General features: G+C 37.2%; 1 protein-coding gene across 1 annotated transcript in view; it reads right to left on the bottom strand.

The window, feature by feature from the left end:
* Positions 1-12,358, bottom strand: part of LRP1B (LDL receptor related protein 1B) — a 1,811,620-nt gene that overhangs the window by 145,171 nt on the left and 1,654,091 nt on the right. Inside the window, exon 70 of the mRNA XM_045853515.1 lies at positions 531-660. Coding sequence (XP_045709471.1) covers positions 531-660 — 130 coding nt within the window. The remainder of the gene's footprint in view (positions 1-530; positions 661-12,358) is intronic.

Here is a 12,358-nt window from a genome sequence, read left to right as displayed (position 1 = left end):
AAATTAAATTAACAAAAAAAATAAATAAATGTATAAACTGGGTGTAATTTTTCTATATGCTGACTTTGCTTCCTAATTTTTTTTATTTTGGACCAAGATGTAAATAGTAATAATTACCCTTATGCTTCCTCTTAGCCAGTATCATGATAAAATTACTACATTCTGTTTTTTATTTTTAATATCCATAATTGAAAACCAGACTTTTATTGTACTTAGAGTTTCAACATATTTCATTTTGTTGTCTTAAAAAAATAATACCAAATTGTGTGAAAAAGTAAACAACCCATAAAATAATATTTTAGAAAGTAATGCTTGAACTTGAACACAGTAACAATCTTACCTGCTAAAACACTTTCAAAACATATAAATGCATACCAATTAATCTATGTATGGATATTTTAGAATATTTCAAAAAAACAAATCTATGCACAAATTTTGTAATTTTTTCGTTATTTAAATATCATTGCTCAAAGTCAAATTCTATCAAGTTGGAATATCAGCTAAATTTAATATCACCTCAATCATTTTACCTGATTCACAATTTTTCTCATCTTCTCCATATTTGCAGTCTTCATGACCATCACATTTCCATTTTGCAGATATACACTGACCATTGGAACACTGGAACTGATCTCTGGAACAACTTGTTTCACAATTTCTCTGTAAAAAAAATCAACCCAGATGTAATTAAAATTATATTATTAGACAGATATATCTCAAATGACAACTAAAACCTTACACATAGAAACCTAGATGTATAGAAACCAAGTCTGCCACATATAAGCAGCTCAGCTCAGATGATCTTGTGTAAGCTCATTACTACGTAAAATAATTATAACAATTTTCCACTTTCATTTGTCTCTGTAATAATAAAACTGAGAAATGAAAAAAAAACAACATAAATTCCAAGGCTTCATCATACTAATTACATTGCTCTGAGTGGATCATTCTTCAGTAGACAATTATGGGGGAGTTCCCAGTCAAGATGGCGAAGTAGGCAGACATGGCTCACTTCCTCACACATCCACATCAAATTTACAACTAAATTATAGAACAACCATTACTCAGAAATGTCAGAAATTGAGTTGAATGTAAGTCTGACAACTACAGAATTTAAGAAACCACATTCTTCCAGACTGGTAGGAAGGGTGCAGATACGGTGCAGAACGGACTGGCCCCAGTCCTACGTGGATAAAAACTCAGGAGGACTATCTTTGGAAGGAGGAGTCCCAGACCCACACCAGGCTTTCCCAGCCCAGGATTCCAGTACCAGGAAGATAGGTCCCCACAACTTTCTAGCTGTGAATACGAGCAGGGTTTGACATTGGAGGAGGCTGCTGGACCCCTGAGCAGTTCCTCTTGGGGAGAACACACAGGGACTCACCTACTCAGACTTGCTCCCTCTGAGCTCCAGCATAGGGTTGGCAGCTTGAAGGGTACCAGTGGTATACAGGGGGAGAAGGAAGTGTCTGGCATTAGGGCAAACAGAGGCCATTATCCCTTTGCTGAGCCCTCTGCTCCATAGAGCTGGGAGGCTAGTGCCATATCTGATACTCCATCAACCTGGTTAATACTGTGTGACCCGCCTTGGAAAACCACAGAGGCTCTACCCCACCCAACCTATGGCCCACCTAAGCTGATTTTCCATATGAATGGCTGGTCTTAGCTCATAAATCCTATCAAACAAGCAACAGCTGACCTCAGTGAGCCCTAGCAGCAACAAGATTAGAGTCACAGCTTGTTTCACCTGGGAGTTTCTAAACCCAGTACAAGTTGCAGCCGTCTCAGATCTCTTTACAATTTAAGCAGGGTGCCCCAAGAAAAACAACAGTGGGGGATGTCCTTGGCCTGTACCATCCAAGAAACCACAGGGCCAACTCATCCAGTGAACAGCTACAGACCACATGGGAGTACCACCATCCTGCACTGCACAGCTGACCCTCCACAGGACGCAGAGGTTGGTGGTCAGTGGTCACAGCCAGTCTTTGTAGCTAACTGATCTGGGTAAATCCCTCCCATTCATCTGCCAACAACAACGGCACAACTACAGGAGGAGTGTGTAATCAGCCCATACAAAAGGTGAACCTCAAGTACCCAGCTTGGGTGATAAGGGGAGGCTGTGCCACTGGACCCTATGGGGGTAATGTAATTTTAATAATTGTAAGGGATTCTCCCTACTGGGTAGTTCAGTTGGTTCAAGCATCATCTTGATATGCCAAGGTTGCAGGTTTACTCTCCAGTAGGGGCATATACAAGAAGCAAACAATGGATGCATGAAACAGTTGAACAACAAATCTCTTTCTCTCTCTCTCCTCTCTAAGTTCAATAAAAAAATAACTGTGCAGGAGAATAAAGATTATAGGGTAAAAAGTTTAATCAATGATTTCTAAGAAGTGCAACCAGGTCATTGGGAGTGGAGTGGAAGGATGGCACATGAAACAAACATGAAACTTAATGCAAATGTTTTGCATCAGCAAATCTTCCCTAGTGTTCTCTCTTTATCCTTCTTCCCATCTCTTTTCTCCTGGACCTGTCCTTTTACAGTTTGCCTTCCTGTTCATAATCTTATATTTTAATAATTGTTCATGAAGTTAACTGTGAAATGAACCGTCTCAATTGTCATTTGTGCTAGCTCATATATAGACTTGTTTTGGAAGTCAAACAAGATAGTATCTATAACTTTAGCGATATTAAATTCCTTATCTGTGATCAATGAAAGGTATCCACTAGAAATTTAACCTTCCTTGGGATCTGACCATCCTGACTGAAATGGATATAACAATGAAATATTTTCCTGGAACTATTTTTTTCTCCACCATTAAGGAATATCTGTTTTTGACAAAATGCATTTGTCTCCATATGATCTCACCTTTAACAGGAACCTAAAACAACAAAACAAATGAACAAGCAAAATATAACCAAAGACACTGAAATAGAGGGCAGGCTGACAGTGACCAGAGGGGAGAGGGGAGGGAATTTCAGGGAAAAAGGGGAAGGATTTACAGGAACATGTATAAAGGACACATGGACAAACGCAAGTGGGGGTGGAAATGGGAGGGAGGTGGGGAGGGCTGGGTGGGTGGGCGGGCTGGGATGGGACTAAAATGCAGAAAACTGTATTTGAACAACAATTTTAAAAAATTAAAAAAAAATAGACTATTATCTAGGGAAAAAAAAGGTGTATTTGTTTGTTACTTCCACAATAGGTTTAATAGCCTCACAGCTTGTGAAACTCCCAGGGAATGAATCATCTTGAACTATTACTTTCAGCTTCTTCCTAGTTTTACCCTTATATAAAGATGAAGAGTTTCCTTTCTGAATTCCTATAATTTTCTCTTTGTTGATGGATGTTTAATAGACTTTCTGCTATATAATTTATTTTCTTCCTCAATCTTTTCCCCAATATTGAGGGTCTACTCTTTCCCAGAGTGTTTCTTAAATAAGACTACAAAGAGAATTAAGATTTACTCTCTGTATTTGATAAACTCATCGACTAATAGGAAAGACCAGCACCTAAACCAACAATTACAATAAAAAACATTACTTGTCAAAATAAATGGAGGTAGTTTGAAACACTTGCATTCTTAAGGTTTTAAAGAAAGACTTCACAGGGAAAGTTTAAACAGAAATGGAACTACCTGAGAAAAGGCTTTTAATGTGCAAGGATAATTAGAAATTTTCTGTATCTGAGGAAAAAGCTATGTAACAGTGAATGTTGTCAAAATATTGGAGAAATAGTCATGAGAAAAGGATCTTATATGTTTGATTCACTGCTATACTCCTCATGCTCATTGTTCTGCCTGGGAATAGTAAGCATTCAATAAAACTGATGAATGAATGAATAAATGAATGAGTGAATGAAGTAGCAAATACAGAAAATAAGGAATATAAATTAAAATCCCATGTAATCAAGCTTCACTGGGACAGGAATCATGTCTGATTCTATGAATACAGATTATGTCTGATGGGTACCTAGTATTTATGACCATGTCATGATTATAATAACTGCTTAGCATATAGTTTTAGAATTAATGAATGGTTATCTCAGGAATAATGCCAATTTAAGTGAAATAGCTCACTAACTAATGGCACAAGAATATCTGTATTGATAGCACAGAAGGTGGTATTTTTAGACATGTTATCATCAGAAGATTTTGTTCTATAATAAATTACAGTTGTGTGTGTGTATACATATGTTAGGGTATAATGTATATACCCTATATACCTATAGGATATACATACTTTAATTATTTTAGACATTTAAAAATACACAAAAAGTAGAGACTAGAATAATGAACTCCACGTACCCAATTATGCATGTTTAACCTTTACCAATATTTCATGCTTCATACATCCTCTGCCTATGTATATACATTCTGAACTATCTTAACATAACAATGGTATCACAAAATTAACAAAAATTCCTTAGTATAAAGTTGTTCTCGATCCATACCCCAAATGTCCTCATTTTCTTAACCATATAATATATTGTTTGGTAAAGTAAGGATGTAAAAGAGGTCTGCTCATTGAATTTAGTTTGAGTTTCTTTTAATATAGAACTATTTCTCATTCTCTTACTTTTTATATGTCATTTAGTTGAATTTTACTTGAATAAACTTGGTTATTTGTTCTATATAGTGTCCCACATTCTAAATTTGGCTGATTAAATACTAAGAATGTTGATATCTTAACAAGTTCCAAAGTGACAAATAAGATCTTTATTATTCTAAGTACTATTATAAACTTATATATGTCTATATATTTACTGCATCTCAATCCATTGTAGTAATTTTTTAATGAAGTTCAAATTGTTTCTTTCATCAGTAAAAACTTCTTCAAATTTGCTCCTCTGTACTCTGGACACTGTACTAATCATCTAGTCTGGCTTGACAAGATGTTAGTAGCTCATTTTGTCCATTTCCTTTCTCCAACCTGGAATTAAACATTTCTCAAAGGACTTTTGTTTCCTTTAATTAGAAAATAGTATTTAGATGCCACTATGTGAATGCTAGAAATAATCTTTAATGTAGGGATGTCATTAATTTTAGGATTGTTCTGTAGCAGAACTAAGAATTATATATTTTAAGAAAGAAAAATCAGATCTCATGATACTTTTAAATTTAATATTATAGCATTTTTATTTATACTCTTTGTTTCTACATTTATATCTCCTTTCTTTTTATTAAAAAGTTGAATGCTGCTGGGAGGAAGAAGATGGTGAGGTAGGAGGGAGCAGAATCCACTTCACCCTATACACGGGTGAAAAACCTAGCTGAACTATGGAGGAACAGAGCAAACATCCAACAGTACACCATATATGAAACAGCATATATGAAAATAGGAATTTAAAAATTTACTGGACATTGAAAAACCAGATGGTAAGGAGAGGGATTCAGGATGATAAGGGCCCAGGGATCAGCTCGGGGACCAGGGAGGCTGCAGCCCCAGGCCTGCACCTATCAAGTCTGACACAGGGATCTTGGGAGAGAGCTGGGTCAACTGATCCCTCCCCGGACAAACAAGGTGTGAGCAGCACTGGGAGAGACCTAGTTGCTTGAAGTAGCAGAGAGGAGAATAAGGACTCAGGGGTAAACACACAGGGGCTGTGAGCACCCACACATAGCTCTGGGAAGAGTACCCACCTGAACCTGTGCAACCAGAAGAGGCTTGGCTGAGTGCAAGCACTGGCAACCCGGGGAGAGTGCACTCTGAGGAAGGCTCAGATCCCACAACCAAGGCCATCTGGAGAGGCACCTGGCTAGCTCTGGGGAGAATGCTCGGCTAGCCCTGGGGAGAGTGTGCATGAGGCTGACTGAGTGCTGAATAGGAAGGGAGAAAAACAATACCAATTGCCCCTCAGATTGCTGCAGCCATCAAGACCAGAAAAACTGATTTGGCCAGTTTGAAACCAGCAAGAGGTTGTTGTTTTTTTTTAAGTATCTTTTTATTTTTTTATTTTTATTATTTTTTTTATCTCAATTCCTTTTGCTTCTCTTTCCTTCTTTCTTGTTTTATTCCTTCTTCCTTTCTTTCCAAGTTTGTCTCTTCTTCCTTCCTTCTGCTTCTTTGTTAAAATACTCACAAGTGAGACAAAAAATCCAGAAACCATGAAAAGACCAGAGTTGCAACCAAAGAGGGGACATCCTAAGAGCTGAGACAGTGAGACAAATTTCACTTTGCGATTACAGAGAACCTGAAGTTATTGCATATGTGTATTATTATTTTTTCATTATTCTTACATCTTTTATTTTAATAGTATTTTTGTATTCCTCTTATTTCTGTATAGTCTTCTTTCCTTGGCTGGTTATATTGTATTGTTTAACAGGTATCCCCTGTTCTCTCTTTCATAGTGTATTGCTAATTTACTGACCTTCACTTCACTTGTGTCCCATTAGCACACTACTCAAGGTCCTACCTATTCTTGTTATCCAGATCTCATAGATTCTGTCATATGATTGTTGCTCTAATATCATTGTAAATAATAGCTGTTCCATACAATTGTAAATACTACACAACACCCCTTCCAGATCTCAGCCCACTTCACGGTTTCCTGAACTCTATTACTGTAGTGGTTAACTCTATTCTCTCACACACTACACCCATTTACTATCCTTTACTCTCACCTTACCTCAGAATCTGACCTCCCACAACCTCACTGTTTTCTAGATCCAACTCAAAATCCTCCCCTCCCCAACAAGAGCCTTATCTTCTTTCCATCCTTTCTAAAAAGTGGCTAGTTGGGTGGAATATCACAGTTAACACTATACATAGCCCAAGGATCTCCTATATCTTCTCTACCCACTGCTACTGTAAGTATCACAGAATACTTTCTTGCTATCTTAAACCATTTTGCCTTCCCCCTCCAACTGATCACAAAAAAGTGCAGGTGGAAGCTGTGAACACCAGGATACCCACTGGAAGAGGAAACCCAACAACAAAGGGACCACCAATAGAGAACAACAGAAGAAAGTGAAGGAGGGAGTGGAAGCTGCACTAACCTCAATCCAAGATGTATCTGGGAATACAACTAAATAGTGGAGAAACTACCCAGTACAAACTACTGAACAAGAGTAAGAGAGAATCCTCAAAACCGTGTACACACAGAAGAACTAGCTTCAACACATCCTACCCTCACCACCACAACAAAATATAAGAGGTGGTGGACAGAGTGACCCTTAGTTAACCAGCTAGTGGGAAGGACCCACCAAAGAAAGACCCAACAACAATCAAAACCCAAAGACAAACACAGAGCCAAATTAAATGACAGGCCAAGACCAGTGAGCTTGGGAGATCAAGGAGACTATACCACTGAATCTCACAGGTATTCTACCACAGAAGTTCACACCACAAACCCAGGGAGCAAGAACACATCAATTTAAGAAACAGGCTAATAAGAAGAGTCTCACAAATAATGGGAAGACAAAGAAACAATCCCCAAATGAAAGGAAAGGAGGAAGCCTCAGAAAGAATGCTAAATGAAATAGAGGCAATCAACTATCAGATAGTGAGTACAAAGCAATGGTTATCAGGAAACTCAATGAGCTCACAGTGAGCTACCAGAAACTACAAGGAAACTATAATGAACTCACTGCAAACTATATCAACATGAAAAAGGAAATAGAAACTAACAACAAAGGCCAAGAGGAAATAAAGAATACAATTTCTGAACTGAAGAACACAGTAGAAGGCATCAAAAGCAAGATCCATGAAGAAGAAGATCGGATCAATGAGTTGGAGGACAAAGTAGAAAAAAACACCCAGAAAGAGCAAGAAAAGGAAGAGGCTCAGAAAGAATGAAGAGGGATTAAGAGAAATGCAAGACAATATGAAACATAATAATATCCGTATGATAGGAATACCAGAAGGAGAAAAAGAGCAAGAAATAGAAAACCTATTTGGAAAAGTAATGATGGAAAATTTCCCCAATCTGATGAGAGAAAAAGCCACACAAAACCAAGAAACACAGATAGTCTCAATCAAGAGGAACCCAAAGAGGCCCATGTGAAGACACATTATAATTAAAATGGCAAAATGTCAAGACAAAGAGAGAATTCTAAAGGCAGCAAGGGAAAAACTGGAAGTAACATACAAGGGAGCCCCGATAAGTTTAGCAGCTGACTTCCCAATAGAAATGCTCCAAGCCAGAAAAAATGGCAAGAAATATTCCAACTAATGAGAACCAGAGGCCTGCAAACAAGGCTACTTTACCCAGCAAAACTCTCAATCAAAATAGAAGGCAAATAAGGAGTTTCCCAGACAGAAAAAGTCTAAAAGAATACACCTTCACCAAACCAGCTCTGCAAGAGATGCTAAAAAATCTGCTTTAAGAAAAAGAAGGAAAAGAGAAAGAGAGAGAAGAACACAGGTGAAAAAAAATGGCAATGAATAAGCACCTATCAATAATAACCTTAAGTGTAAATGGATTAAATGCTCCAATCAAAATACATAGAATAGCTGAATAGACAAGAAAGTATGACCCACACATATGCCACCTACAAGAGACCCACCTCAGGAAAAAAAGATCTACACAGACTGAAAGTGAAGGGCTGGAAACAAATTTTCCAAGCAAGTGGACAGGAAAAAATAGCAACAGGGTAGCAATACTCATATCAGACAAAATAGACTTCAAAAAAAGGACCATAAAGAGAGACCCAGAAGGTAACTTCATAACACTCAAAGGAAGAATCCACCAGGAAGACATAAACATTATAAATATATATGCACCCAAAATAGGAGGACCCAAATACATAAAGAACATCTTAGAGGACTTCAAGAAAGATATTGACAGCAACACAATTATAGTAGGGGATTTCAACACCCCATTGTCAAAAATGGACAGATCTTCAAGCAATCTCAACAAATATATTCTGACATTGGACAATCCCCTAGATGAAATGGACCTAACTGATATATATATAACCCTTAATCCCAAAGAAGCTAACTACACATTCTTTTCAAATGCACATGGAACATTTTCAAAGATAGACCACATGATAGGACACAAAACAAGCCTCAAGAATTTCAAGAAAATTGAAATTCTATCAAGCACTTTCTCCAACCACAAGGGACTGAATCTATAAACCAACCCCAATGAAAAAAAACCTAAACCACTAAAAATCATAGGGATTGAATAGCATGCTATTAAACAAAGAATGGGTCAAGAATGATATTAGGGAAGAAATCAAAAGGTTTCTGGAAAAAAACAAAAATGAACTCACAACAACCCAAAACTTATTGGACACAGTGAAGGCAGTCCTAAGAGGGAAGTTCATTGCAATGCAGGCCATCCTAAAAGAGATAGAAAGATTTCAAACAAACAACCTAACCCTACATATACAAGAACTTGAGGAACAAAAACAAAGACAACCAAGAGCAAGTAGAAGGAAGGAAATAACCAAGATCAGAGCAGAATTAAATGGCATGGAGACTAAAAGCACAATTCTAAGGACCAATGAATCCAGGAGCTGATTCTTTGAAAACATAAACAAAATTGACAAGCCTTTAAGCAGGCCCATCAAGAAAAAAGAGAGAGGGCCCAAATAAACAATCAGAAATGAAAGACAATAGATTACAACAGATACCACAGAAATACAAAGGATTGTAAGAAATTACTATGAAGAACTGTATGCCAAGAAATTTGAAAACCCAGGTGAAATGGACAAATCTCTAGGAAAATATAATCTTCCAAAACGCAATGAAGAAGCATGAAGCCTGAACAGGCCAATAACAGCAGATGAAATTGAAGCAGTAATCAAAAGACTCCCGACACATAAAAGCCCTGAACCAGATGGTTTCACAGGAGAATTCTACAAAGTATTTAAGGAAGAGCTAACCCCTATCCTTCACAGATTATTCCAAAAAATCCAAACTGAATGAAGATTCTCAAACTTTTTTTATGGAGCCAGCATCATCCTAATCCCAACAAAGATACAACAAAGATAGAAAACTTCAGGCCAATATCTGTAATGAACATAGGTGCCAAAATCCTCAACAAAATGTTGGCAAACCACATCCAACAATATATTGAAAAGATTATACAACATGACCAAGTGGGATTCATCCCAGGGATGTAAGGATGGTACAATTATTTGCAAAGCAGTAAATGTAATACATAACATAAAGAAAAGCAAAGACAAAAATCACATGATCATATCAATAGATGCAGAAGCATTTGATAAGGTACAGCACCCATTTATGAAAAAAACATTCAGGAAAGTGCAAATAGAGTGAGCATTCCTCAACATAATAAAGGCCATATATGAGAGACCTACAGCTAACATCATATTCAATGGGCAAAAATTAAGATCTTTTCCACTAAGATCAGGAACAAGACAAGGCTGTCTACTTTCACCACTGCTATTCAATATAGTATGGAAGTTTTACCCACAGTGATCAGACAAGAAAAGGAAATAAAATGCATCCAAATTGGAAAGAAGGAAACAAAACTATTACTGTTTGCAGATGAAATGATAGTGTACATGGAAAATCCTATGGACTTGACCAAAAAACTGCTTGACCTAATAAATGAATTTGGTAAAACAGCAGGATACAAAGTCAATATCCAGAAATCAAATGCATTTTTGTATAGCAACAGTGAAGTAGCAGAAACAGAAATCAAGAAAAAAAATCCCATTACATATAGCAAAAAGAAAAATACAATACCTAGGAATAAACCTAACCAAAGAGTTAAAAGTCCTGTATTCAGAAAACTACACAACCGTGAAGAAAGAAATCAGGGAAGACACAAACAAATGGAAGCATATACTGTGTTTGTGGATTGGAAGAATTAACATCATCAAATGTCCATACTACCCAAAGCAATGTTCAGATTCAATTCAATACCTATTAAAGTACCAATGGCATATTTCATAGACATAGAACAAACACTTCAACAATTTATACGAACCATAAACAACCCTGAATAGCTGCTGCAATGTTGAGAAAGAAGAGTATAGTAGGAGGTATCACAATACCTGATACTAAACTGTATTACAAGGCCACTGTAATCAAAACAGCCTGGTACTGGCATAGAAACAGGCACATGGACCAGTGGAACAGAACAGAGAGCCCAGAAATAAACCCAAGTCTCTATGGTCAATTAATATTTGACAAATGGGGCAGCAACATAAAACGGAGTAAAAATAACCTCTTCAACAAATGGTGTTGGGAGAACTGGACAGCTACATGAAAACAATGAAACTCGAACACCAACATACACCATACACAAAAATAAATTCAAGGTGGATAAAAGATTTAAATATAAGCTACAACACCATTAAAGTCCTAGAGGAGAACATAGGCAGGAAAATCTCAGATATTTCACACAGCAACATTTTTACTGATATGTCCTCTAGAGCAAGGGACATAAAGGAGAGAATAAACAAATGAGACCTCATCAAAATAAAAAGCTTCTGCACAGTTAAAGAAAACAGTATTAAAATAAAAAGAGAACCAACTGTATGGGAAAACATATTTGCCAATGATACCTCAGACAAGGGTTTAATCTCCAAAATATATAAAGAACTTACACGACTCCACTCTAAGAAGACAAGCAACCAAATTAAAAAATGGGAAAAGGACTTAAACAGACACTTTTCCAAGGAGGACATACAAAAGATCCAGAGACACATGAAAAGATGCTCAATATTGCTAGCTATCAGAGAGATGCAAATTAAAACCACAATGAGATGCCACTTCACACCAGCCAGAATGGCCATCATAAACAAAGCAACAAACAACAAGTGTTGGAGAGGTTGTAGAGAAAAGGGGACCCTAGTGCACTGTTGGTAGGACTGCAGACTGGTACAACCCCTATGGAAAACAGTATAGAGTTTCCTCAGGAAACTATAAATGGATCTGCTTTTTGACCCAGCAATTCCACTGATGGGACTATATCCTAATAACCCCGAAACACCAATCCAAAAGAACCTATGCACCCTAATGTTCATAGTAGCACAATTTACAATAGTCAAATGTGGGAAGCAACCTAGGTGCCCATCAGTAAATGAATGGATCAAAAAACTATGGTACATTTACACAATGAGATTCTATGCAGCAGAAAGAAAGAAGGAGCTCCTACCCTTCACAACAGCATGGATGGAACCGGAAAGCATTATGCTAAGCGAAATAAGGCAAGCAGTGAAAGACAAATACCATATGATCTCACCTTTTACAGGAACCTAAACAACAAAACAAAGAAACAAGCAAAATATAACCAAAGATGATGAAATAGAGAACAGGCTGATAGTGACCAGAGGAGAGAGGGGAGGGAATTTCAGGGGGAAAGGGGAAGGGTTTACAGGAACAAGTATAAAGGACACATGGACAAAAATTAGGAGGGCGGGTGGAAATGGGAGGA

This window comes from Phyllostomus hastatus, unplaced genomic scaffold (genome assembly GCF_019186645.2).
Source record: "Phyllostomus hastatus isolate PE091 unplaced genomic scaffold, TTU_PhHast_1.1 phas_contig_1, whole genome shotgun sequence".
In the NCBI taxonomy this organism is placed as follows: domain Eukaryota; kingdom Metazoa; phylum Chordata; class Mammalia; order Chiroptera; family Phyllostomidae; genus Phyllostomus; species Phyllostomus hastatus.
Note: the sequence above shows the minus strand (reverse complement) of the source record. Positions and strands in the feature narration are given on the sequence as shown.